The 27719-nt window shown below is 38.5% G+C and overlaps 1 protein-coding gene across 1 annotated transcript; it reads left to right on the top strand.

Annotated features, from left to right (window-relative positions):
- The first annotated feature begins 1933 nt into the window (after positions 1-1933).
- Positions 1934-27719, top strand: hid1b (HID1 domain containing b). Its single transcript, XM_079845487.1, has 19 exons — positions 1934-2064; positions 2648-2797; positions 5276-5446; positions 6652-6765; positions 8667-8773; positions 11510-11623; positions 11704-11962; positions 15210-15266; positions 16394-16534; positions 17179-17269; positions 18518-18669; positions 20409-20487; positions 20572-20736; positions 22030-22272; positions 23147-23295; positions 23383-23463; positions 23580-23671; positions 26969-27127; positions 27261-27719. Exons 1-19 carry the CDS (start codon positions 1999-2001, stop codon positions 27322-27324), a joined length of 2454 nt encoding a protein of 817 aa, XP_079701613.1. The 5' UTR covers positions 1934-1998; the 3' UTR covers positions 27325-27719.

Here is a 27719-nt window from a genome sequence, read left to right as displayed (position 1 = left end):
TACAGCCAACGAGCCCGCAAGCAAGCGCGCTCGCCTGTGCACAAACGCCGTTTTCACAGCGACCCATATGAGTCACAAAAAGAGCTTTTTCTCTGTAGGCAGTGTGTCAGCATTAAAGCATGTACCCCTACACTCAAGCACTCCCCCATGTCCCCCAGATCCCCTGCACTCAGGTGGCTGGAAACATTACTCTCACAGTCAACGAGCCCGTACTCAAGCGCGCTCGCCTGTACACAAGCACCAATATTCCATGCCCCCCGGCCCCTTGCACTCAGGCGGCGGGAAACATTTCCCTCATAAGCGTCAGCTTGGCGCAAAATTATCGGGCCACCGAGTCCCTGTTACTCAGCGACTCGCCCCACAGATTAATTCAGCCCCTGGCTTCGAAGGCCGAGGCCTGGCAGGCCATTCCCGGCATTTCGAGATGGGACATGAGAATCATCAACATCCAACATCATCAACAATTGCGCCCATCATCAACATCCAAGTGCTTACAATTCCCAATTTAATTCATAACCAGTAACTATACTGTTAGTATTTCAAATACACAATATTTGTAGACCTTGTTATAGGGTCTATATATTTGCATGTAGCAGCTAAATAATGGTGCAGGAAACAATGTTCACAAATACAACAGGTGGCTTTTCCAGCTAAACGCCTTCAAGAAAAACATATGTGACCCTGGAGCACAAAACCAGTCATAAGTCGCACAGGTTTATTTGTGGCATAGCCATCAAAATTATTGATTTTTCTTTTATGCCAAAAATCATTAGGATATTAAGTAAAGTATTTTTATTAAATGTCCTACCGTAAATATAGTAAATATAGATATATTAGTAGTAGGCCTAATGTGCATTTCTAAGGGTTTAATTTGGACAACTTTAAAGGCAATTTTCTCAATAGGCCTATTTAGATTTTTTTTTTTTTGTTACACACTCAGATTCCAGAATTTTCAAATAAAATCCTATCCTAACAAACCATACATCAATGGAAAGCTTATTTATTCAGCTTTCAAATGATGTATACATCTTAATAAATAAATAAAAAAAGATTACCTTTATGACTGGTTTTGTGGTACAGGGTCACAATGTTTAAGTTCATGTCCCGACTTGATGAGTCTCAAAACTGTATTATAATGATGCTCACAAGCCCTAGGTGTAGCTCAGTCAGATATCAATCATATTTGTGGACATATTGGTATATGGCTCTCATGAATCAATGTCTGTATGTGTTTATGTATCTATGCCTTGGTTTTTTTTATGTTGTATGTCTTGTTGTTGGGCCTAGAGCCTGTAATAAAGTTTATATATTACACGGGAGAGAGATAATATGTTTCTTTTGTGTTTATGTTTGTATTTTGTATAGTGGAGAGAGATAATATAGTCCATTTGTGTTTATGTTTGTATTTTGTATAGTGGAGAGAGATAATATATTCCTTTTGTGTTTATGTTTGTATTTTGTATAGGATATAATGCCACAGTGCAGACTAAAAGAATGAATCACCAACGGATAGTGTGAATCATTCTAACTAAGCATACCGTCCATTGTATTAAAAGTTAGCAACGCCTCAAAAGTAACAACTTAATATTAATTCACAGTGTGCTTAAGGCACGCGACTTTTAAAGAGTAATCTTTGAGCAAATATGTATTTTACACACCCGGAAACCAACCATGCTTGCATCCTGGTCAGGAAACAAACGAGTCCTACTATGGAAAAGACGTGTCTCATGTATATTCATGACGTGTCGAGAAGTTACCTCAGATGATCAACCTGATTGGATAATGCCTGAAATAGCGCCAAGGCAGCTGGCGAATCACTGAATCCTACATGACGCTCAAATATGAATACATTGTGTGATTGGATGCGCCGGTCAGATTAACGGCAACGTCAGTATGGTACATTAATATTCATGAGCTAAACCTTTGCTGTAGTAGGATTGGTAACTTGGCGTCGTGTTCACCTGCGCCACAGGTGCGCGGTGGACAGATCTGAGAGAGATGGGTAATTCAGACTCCAAACTGCACTTCAGAAAAGCGGTGATTCAACTTACTACCAAAACACAGGTCGGGTTCGTTTTATGTGACTTTCATAAGTGTGTATGTGGGGTTAGAAATTTTCCAAAACGCTGTTAAAGTGTAACAGATGGAATACTATCGCTTGATGTCTTTTTCTTGTATTCTGATTTTGTTAAACTTAAACGTTTGGACATTTAAGATTTCGTTTGATATTAAATATTAAGTTTTTAAATCTTGATTTTATGTCCAATGATTAAAAACTTTGCACAGAAACGAGAGAAAATCAGAAAATTAATTCACATGACAGCTGTGTGCAGTTTGTTTTTGTTACATGTTCTCCTTTCATGAGTTTTTACAGGTGATGGTCATTTAAGGTGAAGCTGAGCTGCTTTGTTTAATTTTTCTTTTGTTTGTGAAGGATTTAAAATAATATCCATTGTCCTATAACAAAGACTGTTATAAACAAAGAAAAAATATTGTATTTTGCATAAAGAAAATTTAGATGCTTTGCATTTTTATGATTTTAATGAGAATTAAAGGGCAAGAGCCCTTCGTGTCACTGAATCTCATCTCAACACTTCTAATGAATGTTTGTGGTTTTATTAATTTTAACTTATGACATTTTTTACAGCCTGTAGAGGCCTCTGAGGATGTGTTCTGGGACCAATTCTGGACTGACGTCAACTTGACGTCACAGGATATTTTTGCTCTAGTTCCTGCCGCTGAGATCCGTGCTGTGAGAGAGGAGTCTCCGTCCAATCTGGCAACCCTCTGTTACAAGGTACTTTATGGCTGCGTCCGAATTCGCATACTCTCTTGAGTAGGTACTTATTTTGAATAAGTAATCACGTTTGCTAAAAAAGTATGTTCTATATAGTATGAATGTAATCTGGATGTACTACATCCGCCATGTTGTCATTATCATGTGACCTACCAGCGTCAGTTGCGTCACTTCATTGTCATTCACAATCACAAATCCTCTCCTGTGGCCTCATGGGATAGTAAAGTGTCCATGCACACTTCTCGTCGGAAGAAGTAGGTCATCCGGGTGCTTTTAACCTACTTTTTTGAGTATTGTGAAGTCGGACATGCTACATTTGTCACATACTGTTTTTGCCTACTTTATAGTAGGGAACTTTGCGATTTTCGGCGGTTAAAGTCACAATATGTACGATTTTTGGATTAAAATATCCAAAAACCACTAGAACGGTGTTATATACACTCACCTAAATAATTATTAGGAACACCACACTAATACTATGTTTGACCCCCTTTCGCCTTCAGAACTGCATTAATTCTACATGGCATTGATTCAACAAGGTGCTGAAAGCATTCTTTAGAAATGTTGGCCCATATTGATAGGAGAGCATCTTGCAGTTGATGGAGATTTGTGGGATGCACATCCAGGGCACAAAGCTCCCGTTCCACCACATCCCAAAGATGCTCTATTGGGTTGAGATCTGGTGACTGTGGGGGCCATTTTAGTTCAGTGAACTCATTGTCATGTTCAAGAAACCAATTTGAAATGATTGGAGCTTTGTGACGGTGCATTATCCTGCTGGAAGTAGCCATCAGAGGATGGGGACATGGTGCTCATAAAGGGATGGACATGGTCAGAAACAATGCTCAGGTAGGCCGTGGCATTTAAACCATGCCCAACTGGCACTAAGGGGCCTAAAGTGTGCCAAGAAAACATCCCCCACACCATTACACCACCACCACCAGCCTGCACAGTGGTAACAAGGCATGATGGATCCATGTTGTCATTCTGTTTACGCCAAATTCTGACTCTACCATCTGAATGTCTCAACAGAAATCGAGACTCATCATACCAGGCAACATTTTTCCAGTCTTCAACTGTCCAATTTTGGTGAGCTCGTGCAAATTGTAGCCTCTTTTTCCTATTTGTAGTGGAGATGAGTGGTACCCGGTGGGGTCTTCTGCTGTTGTAGCCCATCCGCCTCAAGGTTGTGTGTGTTGTGGCTTCACAAATGCTTTGCTGCAGACCTCGGTTGTAACGAGTGGTTATTTCAGTCAAAGTTGCTCTTCTGTCAGCTTGAATCAGTCGGCCCATTCTCCTCTGACCTCTAGCATCAACAAGGCATTTTCGCCCACAGGACTGCCGCATACTGGATGTTTTTCCCTTTTCACACCATTCTTTGTAAACCCTAGAAATGGTTGTGCGTGAAAATCCCAGTAACTGAGCAGATTGTGAAATACTCAGACCGGCCCGTCTGGCACCAACAAGCTCAAAATTGCTTAAATCCCCTTTCTTTCCCATTCTGACATTCAGTGTGGAGTTCAGGAGATTGTCTTGACCAGGACCACACCCCTAAATGCATTGAAGCAACTGCCATGTGATTGGTTGATTAGATAATTGCATTAATGAGAAATTGAACAGGTGTTCCTAATAATCCTTTAGGTGAGTGTATTTTGTTGACTTGTGTACTTCCATTATCCCAAATGTTTCCAAAAATGTTTAAATCCAGGGAAATAAGTGATTTTTAACCAGGACACGGACCGTGTGGCGCCTATCACTGACATCACATCCGCGTTACCTTCGATTTCTGGGGTTTTTTTTGTAGAAACCATGGAAACATTGAAGACGCTTTAATATATGATGTATTTTATTAGACAGGTGAGCAACTGTTTGGAGACATTCATTGACAAACTAATCATTGTTCTCCAGCTCAACACAGTTAGTCTTACTGTTTAAATCTCGTTTTCTTGATTTACTGTGAGTACCACGTTTTACCAGTCCTAATATGATCTCGCTCACTGCAGTGTGAACAAGTGCAAGTGTCTCATCCGAGCGAACGCACAGAGTAGCATTATAACATCACTTTAACACACTCAAATGTGTGTAATATGATAAACAGCGCTGCGTTCCCCCACATACGCATGAACGGAAGAAGCGGAAGCGCTCGTCTACGGCAGAATAAAAGCGCTAAGAAATCAATGCGTCTTCAAGCTTTGCCTTTGTTTTGATTAAGTGCCCTCTGAAAAAAATGACATATTTTGGCTTTAATGGAAAAAATGTGATCTATTTTTGACCAGTCATGAGTTATAAGTTCAAATGAACTTATTTAAACCAATTGATTTGTCAAAAGAACTACTCATCTCTTTAGCGTCAAAAGAACTACTCATCTCTTTAGCGTCAAAAGAACTACTCATCTCTTTAGCGTCAAAAGAACTACTCATCTCTTTAGCTTCAAAACATTATCTTGTGTGTGTGTGTGTGTGTGTGTGTGTGTTGCAGGCAGTGGAAAGGCTCGTGTTGAACGCAGACTCCGGCTGTGTGTGTGAGAGAGACAGACAGACCGTACTGAGCTGCACTCGTCTGTTGACTCGGATTCTGCCGTACATCTTTGAGGATCCAGACTGGCGTGGTTTCTTCTGGTCCACCGTGCCAAAAGCGGGCAAGTCTGTTGTGAGTACTTCACTGAGGGATTGTTCAACATTGCTTTCAGCGTGATTTAATAAAGTTCTCCAAATGGTTGATTGTGCACACCCTCCCAGAGCGTGCATAAGCTGTGCATGCCGTAGGTTTTTAACCCTCTGGTGTTCTTCGGTCATTTCTGACCGGAAAATGTTCTGTTTTGAAATCACAGCTTCATCGGAATGATATGAAACTTGGTGACTTTTCTAGCATTAGGTATGTAAACACTTGGGGTCATGATTTGAGCATGCTAATTGGTCGTAAAAAAAAAAAGTAGCGTTCATTGTCTTCGGTCATAAATGACCAATCATAGGAAATGAATGGGAATCTGCAAAAACACAAATCCACAGAAAAAATCTATATTTCTAACAACAACAAAAATCTAAAACTTTATAATAAATAGTCTTTGAGATTTTTTTAAATATATATTCAAATCATTAAAAGTGTTCAAAAGAGAACTAGGGAATTCTCAAGCCTCTCCATAGAGACCTCTAGTGATTACACCCATGGTTGCATGATTTCTTTAATAATTCCAAAAGAGGGCGCTAATCTGCCTTCAAAAAAAATATTTTGAAGGCCTAGTCTCTATTTTAACCTGAAATATTGCAATAATTAAAAAAAAAAATGTTGTAGAATTTTCAATGGCAAAAATAGACCATAATTATTGCATAAATATAAAAAAAAATACCATCAAATCATCTCAAAATACAAAATTAAAAAGAAAAAATATTATTGAAGAAAAATAATTTGCATTGGTTTTACTGGGGTGGAGGAAGTTTAATTTTTAGGTGTCCGGTCACTTATGACCGGGAAGACAACCAATGCAACCCCTAAACGAAGAGCACCAGAGGGTTAAGAAATGCACTGAAAACCTTTGCCTTGCTTGAACTTTAAATCATGAGCTGCATGTGTGTGAGAGAGTTTGTTCTCCAGTGCATTTTTACGGTCTCCTGTTTCCAGCCTGAACACTGTTCTGATTGTGTATGTCTCAGAACGACGGGGTATCAAATATCATGTGATTTTAAAGGGTTGAAGCGAGCAGAATGAGTGTATTGAAGATGACGTGATCATGTGTATGAACCTCTTCAGAAAGCGAATAGCTCCTGAAACACTGGTCAGACAAGCTTGTCTCGGATGGTGTTTGTACTGATTGAAATGAATTTACTGATTTGTGATTAAAAACATTTTGTTGACAGGATGAAAGCGATGACGAGTCCACACGGCCGTTGGCGGAGTCTCTCCTCACAGCTGTGTCTGATCTGCTTTTCTGTCCAGACTTCACTGTCGAGAGCCACTACAGGACCACTGTGGTATAACCCTCTCCATCTCCATCCTTTCTAGTGTGCCAGAGCTTTTGACTGTTAAGGTTATTCTGACCAAGAGAGATCAGCTGTAGTCCCCCTGTAGTCAATCATTTTATCCCTTAAAACTGATCTTTGATCACCAAAATGACACATAAAAAAAAAAACATATTGTGAAAATAATATCTTCATAGCCTAATATAGCTGTATGTTGAATGTAACTCTACATCCTTGCTTCATTTAGCATACGTGGGATCATGAATATGCAAATTAGCCCCGCCTCCACTCACTTACACCAGCTTTGATTGCCTTATCCACTCGCTAAACTGTGGTAAACGCTGTGGCAAGGGACATATTGGTTTAATTCAGAAGTAGAAGAGAAGGAGGAAAAGATAATTACACAGGCTCGTCTACTGGCTTCTGTATCGTTCTCTACAACATCAGACCCTTTGACGTGATTGGTTAAAACAGATTTTGTGACGTAGAGAATACCGGCGATATCAAAACGTCTTTGGTTCACTGGAGTTTAAAATGCTCAGCAATGCTGAATTTAAAAACACCACATAGACATATAAACAACATTAATAAGTTGATTTTCACCATTTAGTAATACTGTAAACCCCCATTCAACACAATGGTTACTCTTTTAAATAATAATGTCACGGCAGTCTCCAAAGTTGCGCAGACAACACCAAAGAAATCTGTAGAAAATGTGTAGACATTTACTTTTTATGCATTTGGCAGATTTGCTTTTATCCAAAGCATCTCACACTGCCTTTAGTGTAAAGGTTTTATCAGTATTTCCTGCGTGATTCCTAAAATTTTATCAGCGGAACCTTTTTTGACATTGATGGCCAGATTTATGAACCGCTTGCGCCATCGCAAACCTTCTTTTGCCGTTAAAGCCACTGTCAGGATGTAAAGACACGCAGTGAAAAAATTAGCACTGAATAGGTGTGGACAGCGTTATTTTTGCGGCTGACGTTATTGCATATGCATTTGTAAGAGTTTCCCTTTCAGATGCAGTATTTATGAGAGGAGAGTATTTAAATGAATTATGCAAGGTGATTTACTAAGGTTTGCGTTTGTCAATTTGCAGAATTTTGCCATTTACTGCCCAAAAAAGCTTGTCCTAAACCAGAGGCTAACTGGTAGATTGTGTTGTTCATGAAATGATCCGGTTGCGTCTGTGTTCTTTAATGTGTGCTTTGTCAGTCGAGAACTTTCCACTCTCATATGCGCTTTTTTGGAATTGCGCTCTCATGCTAATTTCCCCCGTTTAGTAAATCTGGTCTTAGTCAAGTTCCCCTGAGATTTTACGCTAGTTGTTCACTAATTTGACCATATATTTGCATGTTTACAGTTCTCTAATGTCACATGACATGCAGGTAAACAAACAAAATATTTAGTACTTTTTTATAAAATATATTTTGTATATGTTATATGTGATTTTATCTTGTAATATTTTTTAAAATATATTTTAGTTAGCCTTTTATGAAAGACAACAAGATTTCCGCAGAAGTGCTCACTGTTTCAAAGTAAATCCTACACGTTTTTTTTTTTTCAGTGTATAACCCTGCAGACTCTCTCTGTCTCGTGTGTGTGTGTGTGTGTGTGTGTGTGTGTGTGTGTGTGTGTGTGTGTGTGTGTGTGTGTGTGTGTGTGTGTGTGTGTGTGTGTGTGTGTGTGTGTGTGTGTGTGTGTGTGTGTGTGTGTGTGTGTGTGTGTGTGTGTGTGTGTGTGTGTGTGTGTGTGTGTGTGTGTGTGTGTGTGTGTGTGTGTGTGTGTGTGTGTGTGTGTGTGTGTGTGTGTGTGTGTGTGTGTGTGTGTGTGTGTGTGTGTGTGTGTGTGTGTGTGTGTGTGTGTGTGTGTGTGTGTGTGTGTGTGTGTGTGTGTGTGTGTGTGTGTAGGGTGGTGCTGCTGATATCCAGTCTATAGACAGCTGTGAGTTCATCTGGGAAGCTGGCGTTGGATTTGCTCAGGCTCCGCCTCTCAGTCACACCTACGATTCCAACAGGTCAGAGACCCGCCCACTTCATACTGCCCACCTGTGTTTATTTGATCAAAAATACAGTGAAAACAATAATATTGTGAACTATTATTACAATTTTAAAATGTAATTTATTCCTGTGATCAAAGCTGAATTTTCAGCATCATTACGCCAGACTTCAGTGTCACATGATCCTTCAGAAATCATTCTCATATGATGGTGTGCTGCTTATCAATGTTGAAAACATTTGTGCTGCTTCATAATTTTTCTGGAAACAGTGATGCAGTTTTTTCAGGATTCTTTGGTGAACAGAAAATTCCAAATCTTTATTAATATTATGGCTCGGTTTCACAGACGAGGCTTAGATTAAGCCAGGATTAGGCCTTAGTTCAATTAGGACATTTAAGTCGCTTTTTTAAACGTGCCACTGGGTGAGCGCCCCCTGCTGGCCTCAATAACAGGGTCTTGTTGGCCATAATCGTGGCTGCTGGCTGCTGTGCACTTAGGGTGCTTTCACACTAGTAGTTTTGGTGCGCACCCGAGTTCGATTGACGTCGGAGTTCGTTACATTTGGATGATGTGAACGCGGTCTTCCGAACTCGGGTGCGCACCCGCGAACCGTACCAGAGTCCGATTAAAAAGGGTGGTCTGGGGTACGGTTCATGTGAACTCCAGTACGGTTCGCTGCTGATGTGAACGCAATTGTACTAAATCGCGGAAGTGAACCGCTATTAATTACATATGATTTGATAAAAATGTGTGTTTGTGTGTGCTTTACTCATTTTCCTGGCGAGCGTGACTGATGTACTGCAAGCAGAGAGCTGTAAATCTCATTTCTGCTTGTCTTCAGTGTTCTTTAGAGCATTGCAGTATATTCACGGCATATAGACGCAAGTGCCATTACATACTGAAGCTTTAGAAAGAAAACCAACGGTTAAAAAACTAAAATATAAAAGTGAGGTGAGCAACACTATGCATTTTGCCGCCTTCATGCTCGCTGTCATTACTAACTTAACCGTGTAAACAGCTGCTGCTTTGACGCAAACGCACCCCGGTTCGGACCCAAATAATATAATATGAACACAGTCCAGCGGGGGGAGGGGGGAGCAATCAAACTCGGGTTCAGTCCAGGCAATCGAACCAGGTGTGAAAGCACCCTAAATCATGATTTCTCTCAACATGGAGACTGTCAACATAGTCGTAACTTAGATATTTTGTTGTAAATTTAAAAGTAATGCATTTCTTTACTAGTTACTTGAAAAAAGTAATCTGATTACATAACTCAAGTTACTTGTAATGCCTTACCCCAACACTGCTGGTGTGTGTCTTGAGACAAAACAATGGCACTGACATATTTTAGGATATGACAGGGTAACACCATGTCCTAACTACATGCAACGCGACGCCGCGACACGCGATAAAAGGTATCTTTTCCATGTTAATTAGAGTTTTTGTCCTAACCAGCCGCGACGGCGACACGCGACGAATCTATTTTAGAAGCGGTTTCTATTTGTCTGCGACGTCGCGGCTGGAATAACAACACAAAACATGGCAATGATAATCTCAGGTAGTGTTTGTGTTTTATTTAATGTCAAAAGCATGTAATGTGACTTTGAATATCATTAAGTGCTCCCAGCTTTGTTAGTCGTACTAAAAGCAACAAGGGATAATTCACCTCACATCTTGAAATTAAAGGGTTAGTTCAGCCAAAAATGAAAATTCTGTCATTCATTTCTTACCCTCATGTCGTTGGACACCCGTCAGACCTCCGTTCATCTTCAGACACAAATGAAGATATTTAGTGTAAATCTGATGGCTCTGAAAGGCCTCCATTGGCACAATGCACGGTTCACTCTCAAGACCCTTAAAAGGTACTAAAGACGTCGTTACAAAGTCCATCTCACTACAGTGGCTCTACAATAACTTTATGAATCGGCGAGAATAGTTTTTGTGCGCAAAAAAACCCTAAATAACGACTTATATAGTGATGACGATTTCAAAACAAGGCATCATGAAGCTTCGAAGCGTTATGAATCAGTGAGTCGATTCAGCAGTTTGGATCGCCAAATTTCAGCAGTTTGGCGGTTTGACACGCGATCCGAATCATGATTCGACTCACTGATTCATAACGCTTCGAAGCTTCATGAGGCCGTGTTTTGAAATCGTCATCAACGATCAACATGAAGAACTAAAATATCTTCATTTGTGTTCTGAAGATGAACGGAGGTCTTACGGGTGTCCAACGACATGAGGGTAAGCCATTAATGACAGAATTTTCATTTTTGGGTGAACTAACCCTTTAAACAAATTGAAACAAGAACGTTCAAACTGTGAACCAACAAGTAAAAGATTGTTTTATTAACTCAGTAAGTATTTTAGTAATGTTTAAATGGTGTAATATTTGTGAATTTGATTATGTACTTATCCATTTCCTTGCGAGTGCCGTCAAGATTAATCTCTGGTGCCGTGCACTTGCCGCGAGAGCCCGCCCACACGCTGTTCTGATTGGCTGTGGTTTTTGATTGATTTATTGCATCTCGCAGTCGCGTCTGGTGTGGACAGACATGTTGCTTATCGCTGGAATCTTATCGCGTCGCGTGTAGTTAGGACACGGTGTTAGTTGCGTTCAGTTAAAACCGCTCAAACATGCATTTTAGTCTGGGACTTTAGCTCTGTCTGTGAAACCGGGAGTATTTACTTTCACTTATGATCAATTTAATGCATCCTTGTTGATTAAATGACCTCTCTGTCTCTCTCTCTCAGGGCAGAGTTGTTGAAGCTTTTATTAACATGTTTCTCAGAAGAAATGTATCAGTCTCCATCTGACACACACGCACTCAACCCATGGGTCTCGTTCTTTTGCTCTAGAGACAACAGGTACGCTCTCATTTAGTCTCATTGGTTGATGCAGCAGGTTACACCACAACTAAAGTCTGCTCTCTCTCTCTGTCTCTCAGACATGCCCTGCCTCTCTTCACCTCTCTTCTTAACGTGATATGTGCGTATGATCCTGTCGGGTACGGCGTCCCGTACAATCACCTGATGTTCTCTGACCAGCGGGGGGCGCTAGCAGAGCTGGCGCTGCAGACTCTGATCGTTTCATTGGAGCAAGAGCTTGTCGACGGCACTAACACAAACGCCAGCCTGAACCTGAGCACGAATACTGACGCCAGCTCTGCTGATTACAACAAGAACACAATGACTGAAGGATGCCAGGTAACAAGACACGCACTTGTACTACGGCTGTGTTCAGAATAGCATGCTAGTATGTGTGAGGTATGAAATATGTTTGTTGTGTATAGTGAAATTTTGTATAGACTACTTTAGTAAAAGCACAGCGTAGCATACCATTATGTGTGTATCGATCATGAAATTCATGGTGATGAGTAATTGTCATAGAAATAATTTTAATGATTGAATTCAGTTTTGTTTGTGTCGCTTACAGTTTAACCCTCACACTTAATTTTAACTTGGAAATGTATATGTTTAAATTATAATAAAATAGGCCCTTTAATGCTGTGAAAATTATATTACTATAACTATATTATAATATAATGCCGTCTGATTAAACCCACAAACCTTAATTTCATATGTAGGAAGACCTTTGACTGTTGAATTATATTATTTTTTGATATTGTAATTGAAATTTAAACAGCACAATTATTGCAGTTATTACAAATATTTTTGATTTAGATCAAATAACCACATTCAAATGATTAATCAATAATTGTGACAGGGCTACATAACATGTCAAATCAAATTTATTTGATGTTAATGATATCTTCATGCCTTAGTCGCATTGTTTGGCAGATAAGAACTGGCAATACAAGCAATCAAGCAGTTGAGATTTGATATATAGTATATAATTTTATATGAGGATATTGAATGTGTGCAGATAATGTTTGATTTTTCTAATATACATTGCCCTCTATTAATATTGGCACCCATGTTAAATATGAGCAAATGAGGCTTGAAAAAATAAATTTTGTTGCTTTTGATCTTTCATTCTCAAAATTCTAACCTTTCGCCGAAATACAACAATTGAAAATGAAAAATGTTTTTCTTTAGTTATCGATGGCCACAACTATTGGCACCCAGTTATTGCAACCCCCTTTTCCCAAGATAACAGCTCTGAGTCGTCTTCTATAATGCCTGATGAGTTTGGAGATCAGAGACCATTCCTCCATACAGCATCTCTCCAGATCCTTCAGATTCCCAGCTCTTCTCTTCAGTTCATCACTCATTATCTATAGGGTTCAGGTCAGGGGACTGGGAGGGTGGAGCAGGAGCTTCATTTTGTGTTCAGTAACACATTTTTTTTGTTGGTTTTGATGTTTGTTTTCATGGATCATTGTTCTGATGGAAGATCCAGCCTCTGCCCGTTATAAGATCTCTAACAGAGGCGGTCAGGTTTTTTTTTTTTTTTTTTTTATCTGTTGGTATTTGCTGGAATCCATGAAACCATGTATCTGAACAAGATGTCCAGGACCTCCAACAAAAAATAGGCCCACAACATTAAAGATCCAGCGGTATATTTAACCGTGGGAATGGGTGGGTTTGTTGGCAAAAAGCTCTTTTTTTTAATAGTTTCATCTGACCACAGAACCAGGCGTTCGCGTCTGAAGCTCCAGTCGTGTCTGGCCACTGAATGTGCTGGAGTTTGTTTCTGGATGAGCGAGGAGGATATTTCTTGAAACCCTCCCAAACATCATGTGTTGATGTAGGTGCTGTTTGATAATTTGTTTTGTCTTTCTGACCCCAAGACTAACGTTGGGTACCGAACTCTGTACTTTTAAGGGCACCGGCCGAATTACGTCGGTACTAGTGAGTACTGATTCACATTAAATCAATCGCTACCAAATTTCAGTACCCAAGAACGCATCTGGTGATAGACTAGAGTCTGTGAAAATATTAAACTGCAAAAACACTATTTAAATATGAATCCTGCATGTTCTGTGTGAATGAATGGTGCTAATAAATAATCAAAACTTTATTTTTTAAGTAATAGATCACACATTTTCTTCCATGTTTTAATTTGAACAGGATAAAGCTCAGTTGTGCTGCACTGTTTGACAAAAAAGTTTGTTTAATTAAATTAAAAGAAAGATTAATGTTTTATGGCTTCATTTGATTACCAGAAAACACACAACACAGCATTTGTGGGGAATATTTTCATAGAAATTGAATTAAAAAGAAAAAAGTATTATGGTTGTTTTTATGAATTCAATTAATGAAGTAGCTAGTAGCCTACAATTGACTGGTAAATATTACAGTAAACAACATCGCAGACAGAGAGCAGGGCAGCTCTGGCATAATGTCAATAACACTTCTATAAACGACTTCCAGTTTCTGCACAGTTATTGAAGAATCCCTAAAGTAAAAAAAAGTACCCAACCCTACCCAAGACTCAACTAATCTCTGCAATTCTCCATCTGTGATCCTTGGAGAGTCTTTGTCCTCTCTAACTCTCCTCCTCGCCGTGCTTTAGGATGATATAGACACACGTTCTCTTCCAGATTCAGAACATCTTTAGTTGATTAGAACTTCTTAATTATTGCCTTGGCTTGAAGGTGGAAAAGGAGATTTTCAATGCTTTAGCTATTTTCCTATTTTGTGAAGCTCAACAATCTTTTGCTGCACGTCCAGAACTATATTCTTTGGTTTTACTCATTGTGATGATGATTAAGAGAATTTGGCCTTTGTGTTCCTCACATTTATACTCCTGTGGGACAGGAAATCATGGCTGTTTCAGATATTTCATGTTCCTAGTCACCCTGGTGCGCTAAAAAAAAAAAAAATATGAATGGGAATATACTTCAGAGATATTTTAACCATAAGGGTGCCAATAATTGTGGCCAACATGCATTGGAGAAAAACATTTTTCATAATGAGATTCCCCCACCTTTCAATTGTTTTACTTCAATGAAAGGTTAGAATTTTTTGAATGAAAGATCAAAAGGATAAACAATGCAGATTTATTTTCACAGACGCCTTTGCTCATATTTACCAAGGGTGCCAATATTCATGGAGGACACTCTGTGTGTGTATATATACACATATAGAGCTGTGCAATAATGCATTTTACTTTTTTGTGACTTCCAGAAGCTAAGATAAAAATAAGTGCAAATGCCAAAATAACTTTAAGCTCAAAAATGCATAGTAAATACAAATATCTTTTTAAAATAGTAGCTTTTTTTATTATTCAGTGCTGAATAAAAGGGTTATAATTGACCTTTCCCTAAATGCCGTCCTACATCCAATGTGAAAATATTCCTGTGGCAGTGGTAAGGCGGTATACTTTTCAATGCGTTTGAGACCGAAACAAAGCATGTCTGTGATTCCCAAGAATGCTGTCTAAGCAGCCTGCTGGGTTTTGAAAGAGAGCCTGTGTTTAGTTTTATGATAGTTGAGTATCTCAAACACTCCGCTTGAGAATCAGATTTTTCCCCATGATGTGTTTCAGGCCACAAGAGGAGAGAACCTGTTTGTAAACTACCTGTCTCGAATTCATAGAGAAGAGGTGAGACACACGTAAACACTTCACAACTCCCGCCTACCTTACAAATGTAATAGCTCTCTAAACAGTGTTGCCAGATTGGATCGACCATCTCCAGCCCAAAAGCTCACCAAAACCCGACCTAACTTTAACTGACAAAATAATGTTATACAATTGTATTGCCATCCCAAAGGTTGATAAGCACCATTTTTATCTCCTTAAAACATAAAAATAATAACACCAAAATAATTAAAATCCCAGGAAAACAGATCAAAACATGGCAAATATATTAAAGAGAATTAGCAAATATGATTAAAATGTCCAGGTGGAACCTGCCAAAATGGCAATCAAGAAATTAACCAAATAACTTCAAATGTCAACAGTAAGAATAAGCCAATTGAATTGTAAGAAATGCCCAATATGGCATTTCACACACCTTAACAAAATAACAACAACAGCAACAACTATGTGCTTACCTTTTGTGTTGTGCTTTAACTTCAGACAGGACTACAGAAGTACATATTTATTGAACATAACGCACTTAGCACAGACAAAACTGATGAATAATTTATTCAAACCTCTTTCAGCAGCTGTTAGGGATGGTTTAAAAGTTGCAGATGTCCTGATCACATGATAGACAGGAGTCATATAGTCCCATATTCGATTTCAGTTAAGCCATTCACTATAGGCCTATAAAGAGCCTTCGAGTCGTCATCTCCCTCAGGTGTAATCCACGTTTTGAGAGTTGAGTCACTCTCCCACTCTTTACTGTTGATAACTTACTGTACATTTATGCCACTTTGGCATAGTGATCACTTGAATACACCGCTGTAAAAACCTGTCAGTCATGAATGAGCGTGTCTGTCTGCTGATTGGCTTAAAGTGCGTGCCCGTCGGCGGCGTCAAATCCAGTGCCAGCTGACATGCACACTTAATTTTTGTTTATTAACTAATTAGACTGTAAAATGTAGATGTTTGAAACCCGTTGAATTGACCCCAAACCACCCCAAATTTTATTCACCCGCTCAAACCCGTTTTTACCCGCACAATGAACCCGCCCAATCTGGCAACACTGCCTCTAAACAGTATAAATTATCAGACATTATAAAAATCATACTTGTATATTTATAAATGCATTTATTTGCCGGTAGGATTTTCATTTAATTTTGCGAGGAATTGGCCGGCTGCTCAATAACCCCCTGATGCAGACGTACCTGCCCCATTCCTGCAAGAGGATCCAGTTTCATCAGGAGCTGCTGGTGCTTTTCTGGAAACTCTGTGACCTTAACAAGGTGCATTTATTTTATTTTATTTATTCTATTTATTTATTCTATTTATTTATTTTATTTATTTTATTTATTTTATTTATTTTATTTATTTTATTTATTTTATTTATTTTATTTATTTTATTATTTTTTATTTTATTTTATTTATTATTTTATTTTATTTTTATTTTATTTTATTATTTTATTTTATTATTTATTTGATTTATTTTATTTTAGTTTTATTTTTTTATTTTATTGTATTTTATTATTTGATTTAATTATTTTATTTTAGTTATTTGATTTTAGTTATTTTGTTATTTATTTATTTTATTTTTATTTTATTATATTTAGTTATTTTGGTTATTTTAGCTATTGTTTTATTTATTTTGTTTATTAAATAATAAAATATAAAATTATTTAAAATAATATAAAATAAAGTATGTACATGTAAAGTACATGAAGTAAAATACATTATTTAAAATAACATTTAAAATAAAATGGTTTATATAACTTATGTAATGGATATAATAATTCAACTCAGCTCTTGCCTGAGAACAGACGGCTGACACGGCATTGCTGTTCTTCAGATGTTTTTTCTTTAGAGGTTCTTCTGCCTTTGAATTATGTTTTAAATACTGTACTAGACCTTGACATTTGTTCATGTGTTTCAGAAGTTCCTGTTCTATGTGTTGAAGAGCAGTGACGTTCTGGATATTCTGGTGCCAATTCTGTTCTATCTGAATGACGCCCGTGCCAATCAGTGTGAGTTTCTGGTGCATTCAGTGTCACACGCACAACATAAATTCACCCATATATTTTAACCTTCTACTGTAGGGCTGGGCCGATAAACGATATCATATCGAATCGCGATAAAATTAATGTCGATAACGATGATAAGCTCTGGACATTTTTACTCAATATAGATTACCCAATTGCGCAACAGAAATAAACGCGACAACAGCCAGTCAGAGCCAGTCAGCGTGCAGCTTTTAACGAGCACAATCAAAAGTACACAAGTGGAAATGAGTGGATGCGGCGACGAACGTTAATTCAAAAGTGAAACTAACCTTGAGTCATCATCCAAAGATGATGAATTTGTTGATAAAAGGTCGCACGAATTGTTACTCATTTGAACCGTAATGGAATATTATTACAGTATTTTTTTGTGATTGAGCTATAGAATTTGTGCATTTATGCTAAATGTTTTTAGGCTAGGTCTACTGTTTTTCATACAAATACCATAGAAACCATATAGATACATTTGACCAAGGCAGTGAAGAGCTATATGTATGTTTTAACTGTGGTTATCATGATCTAAATCTATGATACTATGGAAGACCAATGCTTCATTTTAATATATTTTACCATATAAAAATGAGGTTGTTACAATTTTTACAGATGTCTGTGTTTTTGTTAATGCACATAAATTTACATCTGCATCCTCCTAACTCAAGCAACTACTACTGTCAACGCACTGTCAAATGTGCATATTAAAAAACATGTAATATTATTAATACTGCAGCTGAAGATATATGCCAAAGTCAGGCAACGCAAACCTGTTTCATGACTAGAAACAATATCACCTTTTAGAACATGCAGAAACTAAAACATTCAGTTTTTCTATTAAGAAATGTATTTTGTTAAGGAAAAATGACTGGAAAAGTGTAAGTAATTCAAAAACGTGAAGTGTTTGTCATATTCTGACACTAAAGAGTAGTTTAAACCACAATTAACAGTCTGGTTTGTACAACCTTCACTTAGGAGCAAAAATCTGCCTTTAAATTTGAAAGAAAGAAATATCGTGATAATTATCGATATCGACTGATATGAAAAGATTTTATCGAAATACATTTTTGGCCATATCGCCCAGCCCTATTCTACTGTACATTGACATTTTTTTAGTTAAATAATATGAGTGCATATTTACAAATTGTTTCTCATACGCTTTAGTGGTGTCTTATTTTTATAAAATGTGGATGTGTAAAAAAAACCAGGCATGTGTGTTCGCAGCACTCGTCGGTCTGGTGCATATCGGCGTGTTCATCTTGTTGCTGTTAAGCGGAGAGAGGAATTTCGGGGTGCGTCTGAATAAGCCGTACAGTGTGCACGTGCCAATGGATATTTCAGTGTTCGCTGGGACTCACGCCGACCTGCTGATAGTGGTGAGATAAACACAGATATGAACTGTACATTTGCCTTTGCTATTGGAGTTTATTTAAAAGCCACAGCAGTACAATTAAAGGTGCAGTGTGTAGTATTTAGCAGGGTCTATTGACAGAAATGCAATATAAAATACATAACAGGGCTCGACATTAAGCATGTTCACATGCTTGTCCTTCGGACAAGTAAATCTGTCCGCCACTTGTCCGAGTAAAAAATGTGCTTGTCCGGAAAAAAATAATAATAATTTGTGTGTTGTAAATAAAATTTATTCTGAAGCAATATTCTCACCAGTGTTCAATCAGCTTTGACATATGCATATTTGTGATATTTTTACCTTTTATAAAGGGCATTTTTCCCCTAATCTTATTAAATATAGGCTATGATTCAGAATTCCTTTTATATTCTTAAATTGGATCAATCAATTAAATTAGAAGACGACACTGGCTGTTACCAGTCAAATTCAATACAACTGCATTAAATAATGTTATGAGATTGTTGTAAATATACAAATAAGAAATGCTGGAGAGATGAAACTAAACCACCAGTAGGTGGCAGCAGGCGACCGTCTGAATGAGCGAGTCATTGAGTCGATTCGTTCAAACGCTGATTCATTCAAGAATGAGGTAGGCGTTTACGAATAATTCATTGAATCTTTGATTCTATCGAATCATTCACTAACACGCTGTTGCTGTGACACGCGTTCTGCTGTGATCTTGTGGAACTATTTTCGCTGCTGAAATAGAACAAAAACACTCAATATTGCATCTAAAATGTAAGTGACTTAATGTTAATAATTGTTTATGGAACTGTTGTATGAAATCAGTGTCATTTTCAGTCGTGATGTTATTCAGGAAAACAGCACTCTTGGTAATGTGACGTTGCAACTGTATCATGTTATAAATATAAATAAACTCCACATTTCCACATTTTTACGGCAGTGTGTTAACTGAGTTTCTCTGTGTGAGCGGTGCGCATTTGTTTCGATTTCTCCTTGAGAGGCTGCGCGAGCGTCAACAGTGCAACGTTACCGTCAGTTCATTATTCATCATTATCATTCACTGACGATCGCCAATTACAGTAATGAATGCAGAATCATTCTTGCATTTGGGTGATTCCCTAGTTATTTTTGTTAATGAAATCTTATCAGGCTACTTGTCCGTCGGGCAAGTAAAATTATTTTTCACTTGCCCCTTCAAAAAAGCGTTAATGTCGAGCCCTGCATAACTATGTTTTCAGTGGTGTATAAAGACCTTAGATAATGAACCGTTATGTTTTTATTACCTTAGAATGAGCCGTTTCTATCTACACACACCACGGGTCCCTTACAGTGAAGTCGCCATTTTGTGCCGCCATGTTTCTACAGTAGCCCTAAACGGACAAACTTCTCTACAGAGCGCTAGTCACTCTCTGCTGTCTCCGACAAAGACATCTTTGTCCTGTGTCGGCCACCGTAGCTTCTCTATGTGCTTTGAAAGGGAGGGGTGAGCGGTGGGCGATTTGCAATTCACAAAAATGTACACACTGCACCTTTAAAGCATAATAATGGTAGTCCAAAAATGATTTGTGCACTGTTCTTTCAATATTTGTGAGTTATTCACAGATTTAACTCGTCTTTCCATTAGCTCTCAAATGTTTTTGCACATGTGCATCATAATTATTTATAAAAAAAAAGTGCATCCTTGATGAAATATAAGCTAATGAGATGTGAGAACTGATTTGAGTTGTTTTTGGTCTGCAGGTTTTCCATAAGATCATCACCAGTGGCCATCAGCGATTGCAGCCGCTGTATGATTGTCTTCTCACCATCATAGTCAATGGTAAGTGCTTTGCTCCGAGAAAAGCACATGCATTTTGAGGGATTGTTTTCATTTCCTGATGCATCTTTGCTGTTGTTGTTTCAGTGTCTCCTTACCTGAAAAGTCTGTCTATGGTAGCAGCCAACAAACTACTACACCTGCTGGAGGTTTTCTCGAACACCTGCTTCCTGTTCTGCTCTCCTGTTAACCACCACCTGGTTTTCTTCTTGCTAGAAGTTTTTAACAACATCATTCAGTACCAGTTCGATGGTAAGTGCTTTGAAGCTGCACCGCTGTTGTAAATGCAGTCTGCACAGTTCTGCGTTTAAATGACGAATAACAAAAAAGTGGAATTTAATTATTGAATGCAAATCATAACATGCTTTCTATAGCAATGCTTAGTACACAATCCTACAATATTTAGGGCCAGAGCACCGATGGTGTGAGGACCCTATTGGAATTGCTCAGCCTATTATTATTATTCTCCCAAATCAGTCACATTTTGTTGGGCCTAAACGTGCTCAAACTCATGAAACTTTGCACACGCGTCAGAAGTGGCGAAAATTTACGTCTGATATAGGTTTCAGAATTAGGCGTGACAGAAGTAGACCTACAAAATTGAAATTAAGCGCTGTTCGAGCTACGTTTCACATACAAGTATGAAATTCTTTAGACACATGTAACAGCCCAATACCTACAAAAAAGTCTCCTGGTATGAAATCTGAAAACCAACAGGAAGTGAGATATTTAGAATTTAGTTTTTGCCATTTCCAGACGTACTTTAACAAACTCCTAGAGATTTCATCAGATCGACATCATATTTGGTCAGGCTTAGCGATGTTAAATTGTGAAGAGACTTGGCTATTTTATTGAAAAACTGCCATGGGTAAATTTTACACCATGGCGGTTCTAGTGTTAAGTAGAAAATAATATTTATGTAAAGAGATATAGTAAAATAAAAATGTATTAAAAGTGCACAACTCTTCTTAAGTGTAAGAAAGCTGTTTTTCCCCTCACGCGCAACCTATTGGAAAGCCCGGATGAGTCATTAGTTGGGTTATTAAAATAACTAAATTATATTTTTTAAATAGAAAATAATATTTATGTAAAGAGATATAGTAAAATATACCCGCCGCCCAATTTGGAAGTTATAACCAAAAAAATTAAAAGGCGCCTATTTTGTTTGTTTTTATTTTTTATATGGTTATTTATTATAGCACAGACAACATATACTATAATATTTATCACTTTCACCTGTCTTTTATGTAATTTCAGGGTTTTCTGTAAAATGACACTGGGATATTGCATTTATACCACTGTATATGGGTTTAGGGAGACTTTAGATTTGGGTAGGCGGAAATTACATAAAAAAAGGGTTCAGATCCATTTGAATAAATCTTGCATACATGACATGGAACAAATACTAAAAAAATCCAGCTATTCCACAGACATTTAAAATTTTAAGTATATACTTGATGACGTCATTCCAGACCCTGATCAGGGTCCTTGGCGTTTAGGAGGTTAATTCACGTTACTTGCATTTGTATTGATCTCTCTATCTAGGTAACTTTAACCTGGTGTACGGCATCATCCGCAAGCGCAACCTCTTTCACCAGCTGGCTAACCTACCAACAGACGTCGGCTCAATCCAGAAAGCCCTACAGAGGAGAACCAGGAGCAACAGCACCCATAATGCCGTCTTCATGGAGATCAACAACCCCTATAGCGCCGCCTGCAGTGAGAAACCATATAAAACCTCACCAGTTCAAACGGGCACTCTGAACGCAAGCCTGAAGGCCATGCCACGTACGTAACCGTCTTTCTCTATAAGTGTACACACCAGGGCCACTTCAGCACACACCGTTCCACCGTTTACCCTCAGTGTGTAGACTAGAGGTGTCAAACTCCTGGATGACCACAGAACACACACACCTGTAGTTTATATAATCCTGAAGGACTTGATTAGCCGGATCTGGTGCGTTTAGGGGTGAAGCTAAACTCTGCAAGGCTTTGGCCCTCCAGGAAAAAAATTTCCACCCCTGACTATTAAGTCGTTGTTTCCATTCACATGTTTTTGTGGGAATTTAGGAATATTGCATAAAAATTAGCTTTTTTATTTTAAAAAGTATCACCTGTAAGGTTGGGTACCGTTCACATTTTAACCGTGGTATGGGTACCGGTACCTTTTTCGGTACTTTTAGGGATGTTTACATCAATAACTGTGCAGAACCTGTAAGTCGTTTATAGAAGAGTTATTGACATTATGCCAGAGCTGCCCTGCTCTCTGTCTGCCATTGTCTGTGTTTGTTTACTGTAATATTTACTAATAGTAGGCTACTAGCTTGCGCGTGCGTGCGTGGTAAACCGCGCGTCTACGCATTCATTCGCACAGAGACACGCATGATTCGTATTTAAATAGTCTTCTAATATTCTCAGACACTACTCTATATCACCAGATGCGTTCTCATGTACCGAAATTTGGTACCGATTGATTTAATGTGAATTGGTACTCGGTAGTACGACGTAATTCGGTCGGTGCCCTTAAAAGTACCCAACCCAAGTTCGGTACCCAACCCTAATCACCTGAATGTATTTTAGATCTTTTGTTAATTGTATGACTTTTGTTATTCACCTTGAAGATATCCTTGCTGATGAAAATTGTTGGTTTATTATGTTGCAGGCATCGATAAACTAACTGAAGCGTCACAGATTTCTGAGGACGGATCGACACTGTTACTGCAGAACAGTGACCCGCCCCTCAGCCAATCAGATCACAGCTCTGAGACACAAGTCAGAGACGCTGAAGCGACCTCAGGTGAAGATGACAAGGTACAGCATCACTTGCCCTCTGACATTTATTATCTACTTTTATTTGTTCTATCTATGTCAATAAAATGTTCCTTTTGAATTCTTCAGAGTTCGTTAAATGGGGATTGTGATGTGAAGAGTCAGAAGAGTGTGTCGTCTTCATCAGACTGGACTCCTGCTCCAGACTGGGTGAGTCTTAACCTCAGTTACACATATAGACTACAATATGTGGGAACATTTTCAGAAGGTGTAGCAAAGACACTCGCATCCAATGAGTTTATCGATCTCTGCATGCTTTCTGTCAGGTCCTCTCCTGGAAGAGTAAACTTCCTCTGCAGACTATAATGAGACTCCTGCAGGTGCTGGTGCCTCAGGTGGAGAAAATCTGCATAGACAGGTGACACACACACACACACACGTTGTGTTTTTGTTTTATGGGGACTTAACATAGACTTAATGGTTTGTATATTGTACTTACACTAAACCTACCCATCACACAAAACTTTCTGCATTTTACATTTTCAAAAAACATCATGAAAATGCCCCCAGACGGACAAGGATTTCTGATTTCGCCATCTTTGTGGGGACATTTTGTCCTCATAACGTAGGGTTTACCAGGACACACACATACACACACACAGAGTTTATCAGTAACATTTGTTAACATTAGTTAAAATGAACTAATGAGAAAATCTAAGGAATGTATTAATCTTAACGTTTGAATTTAATTGTCTTGAAATTAACATTATGTATCTTAATATTAATTAAGCCCTGAAGGCAATGTGACATACACAAAAGTAAAGACTCATAACTCCAAAACTATAGCAAGGAGATTCAAAAGGTAGGTATTGTTTGATAAAACACTTTTTTTATTTTTAGAAAATATAAATTACATTACATTTACATTTTCATGCTGAGAAACTGCTGATAAAAGACAATAAATATATAATTTTTATTATGTCTTATTTGACATGTAATAACTCAGGAAGGAAATAAGGAAGGAGGAAAATATTTTGGTGAAGTTCTAGATGTGAGCTGCATCTGGAGTAAATTCTGTGGTGATAAAGTAATCAAAAGTTACAACATTTGGAACTAAGGTCGCCTTTTTGTTTAGCCCTTGACGCCCCCTAGTGGGAATCTGTGATATGGATTATGTTGATTTTGGGCTCATTTTAATTGTGAGAGTCTGCTGTAAATAATGTTTCATGAGCTGTGATTGTTTTGACCCATTGCAGTGCATAGTACAAAAAAGTGTTATATGAATTATGAAAAATTTCTATTTATCAACAAATAACTCTGCACTACTTTCCAGTTAATCGGTTAATCTACATGCATTGTGAAGTTCAGACTCTACGCTTTCAAATGACACCTATTTTTTGTTGATCAAGGCAGTTTTGAAAAATATGATTATTCATTTTTTCATTGCTAAGTGCCGCCCATGGGCGGTACACTCAGTTCAGAGGGACTTCTAAGCTTTAAAATGATACCTATTTGTGGAGGGAGGGAAATATGCTTGGAATAATAAGAATAAATTCATATTTAATTTAATAATAGGAAAATAATATCCTAATTATTACTTCATTATTTGAATCTGCTGTTAAAAAGTAGAAAGATAGATGCATTATAGTTAAAATAGTTTTCTGTTTTATATTTTATCTGAAAATTATGGATGTCATTTTAAAAATGTGGCGAATGAGCGAAAATAAGTTATTACAACCTCTTATTTACGTACGGTAAACATAATGCTGCAGTTATTTTAACATATATAATTGCTGCCGTAATAATGGCCCATTTCAAATGTTTGTTTACGTGCTTTTCCTCTCTTTCTCATGTGATCGGTGATGAAAGATTGTTCTTGTAAATACTTTCCAGCATTTCAGTAAAAAAAGTGTAGGCTATATCTTAAAAATGCAGCAAAGCGCAATACAGTGGTAAAATAAATATATAAACAATGAATTTTGAAGTAATCTCTTCTTAAACTCAAAGATGTGTCCGCTCTAATTCATCCCAAAGGTGTTCTATCGGGTTGAGGTCAGGACTCTGTCTTCTGTCTCGCTCATCATGTCTTTATGGAGCGACGCTTTGTGCACTGGTCAGTCATGCTTGGCCAGGAAGGGGCCGTCCCTAAACTGTTCCCACAAAGTTGGAAGCATGAAATTGTCCAAAATGTCTTGGTGGAGCATTAAAGGGTTAGTTCACCCAAAAATGAAAATTCTGTCATTAATTTCTTACCCTCATGTCGTTGGACACCCGTCAGACCTCCGTTCATCTTCAGAACACAAATGAAGATATTTTAGTGTAAATCTGATGGCTCTGAAAGGCCTCCATTGGCACACTTTACACTCTCAAGACCCTTAAAAGGCACTAAAGACGTCGTTACGAAGTCCATCTCACTACAGTGGTTCTAAAATAACTTTATGAATCGGCGACAATAGTTTTTGTGCGCAAAAAAACCCTAAATAACGACTTACATAGTGATGACGATTTCAAAACACGGCATCATGAAGCTTCGAAGCGTTATGAATCAGTGAGTCGATTCAGCGGTTTGAATCGCCAAATTTCAGCAGTTTGACACGCGATCCGATTCATGATTCATAACGCTTCGAAGCTTCATGATGCCGTGTTTTGAAATTGTCATCACTATATAAGTCGTTATTTAGGGTTTTTTTGCGCACAAAAACTATTCTCGCCGATTCATAAAGTTAATTTAGAACCACTGTAGTGAGATGGACTTTGTAACGACGTCTTTAGTGACTTTTAAGGGTCTTGAGAGTGAACCGTGCATTGTGCCAATGGAGGCCTTTCAGAGACATCAGATTTACACTAAAATATCTTCATTTGTGTTCTGAATATGAACGGAGGTCTGACGGGTGTCCAACGACATGAGGGTAAGTAATTAATGACAGAATTTTCATTTTTGGGTGAACTAACCCTTTAAGAGTTCCTTTCACTGGACCTAAGGGGCCTGAAAAACAAGCCCACCCCATAATCCCCCTCCACCAAACTTTACACTTGGCACAATGCAGTCAGGCAAGTCCCGTTCTCCTGGCAACCACCAAACCCAGACTCGTCCATGGGATTGTCAGACAGAGGAGCGTAATTGGTCACTCAGAGAACACGTCTCCACTGCTCTAGAGTCCAATGGCGGCGCGCTTTACCCCACTGCATCCCACGCTTTGCATTGCACTTGGTGATGTAAGGCTTGGATGAGCTGCTCGGCCATGGAAACCCATTCCCTGAAGCTCTACACACTGTTCTTGAGCTCATCTGAAGGACACATGACGTTTGCCGGTCTGGAGCTCTTGACTCTGCAGAAAGTTGCCGACTTCTGTGACCCTCAGCATGTGCTGACCCCACTCTGGGATTTTACGTGGCTGAGTTGGTGGACTTATTGCACAGGTGGCAACCTATCACGGTACCACGCTTGAGTTCTCTGAGCTCCTGAGAGCGGCCCATTCTTTCACTAATGTTTGTTGAAGCGTCTGAATGTCAAGTGCTGGATTTATACACCTGTGGTTATGAAGTGATTCAACACCTCAATTCAGTGATTTGGAGGGGTGTCCCAATACTTTTGGCAATAGTGTATTTTTATAGGGGCGTTTAACCAAAAACCCATTGATTCGGGACGATTGAAACTAAAATACGGCATCCTTCCATCCCTCTATTGACTGAGACAGGCTCTTGTTGTTCTCAGAGGTTTGACGGACGAGACGGAGATCCTGAAGTTTCTGCAGCATGGAACTCTGGTGGGTTTGCTGCCGGTTCCTCATCCCATCCTCATCCGCAAGTACCAGGCCAATGAGGGCACGGCTCTGTGGTTCCGCACGTACATGTGGGGCATCATCTACTTACGGTGAGTCCTGCTCTACAGGACAAAGGGGAACATTTACCCTCTCAGGAATCAAAAAGCATGAATACAAACTATAATCTAGGATTGTGTCATGTGTTGAAATGTATCACAAAACATGCTTTTTGTCTTGTTTTAGTAACGTGGATCCTCCTGTTTGGTATGACACTGATGTCAAGCTGTTTGAGATCCAGAGAATTTAATGACATCTCGAGACATTTCTCCAAACTGAACACTCCCAAAGATGAATTTAACTTCATATTATCTCTCCAAAATTGAGTCTAAGATTTAGTTTTCTGTGTGTGTGTGTGTACGACTGAATGAATTGATACTGCTCAGTCAAACTGTTCTGTTATTTTCATTGTTTGATTTCCCGCTGTGAGTCGATCCATGAGAACGGACACACAACCCTCAGGTCTCTGACCTCGTGAACAGGGAGAGGCGTGTGTGTGTTTATACTGTGTTTTTTTTATGTTATTTTTACTGTAATCGTGTTCTGTGTGTGGATGAACTCTGTATAAACTGAAGCAAATCATTTAAAAGCTGGAAACCTTAATCCTGCATGTATAGAAATGCTATAAAAACTTTCTTTAATGCC

The sequence above is a fragment of the Gobio gobio genome (genome assembly GCF_949357685.1).
Source record: "Gobio gobio genome assembly, chromosome: 20".
NCBI classification, from domain to species: Eukaryota; Metazoa; Chordata; class Actinopteri; order Cypriniformes; family Gobionidae; genus Gobio; species Gobio gobio.
Note: the sequence above shows the minus strand (reverse complement) of the source record. Positions and strands in the feature narration are given on the sequence as shown.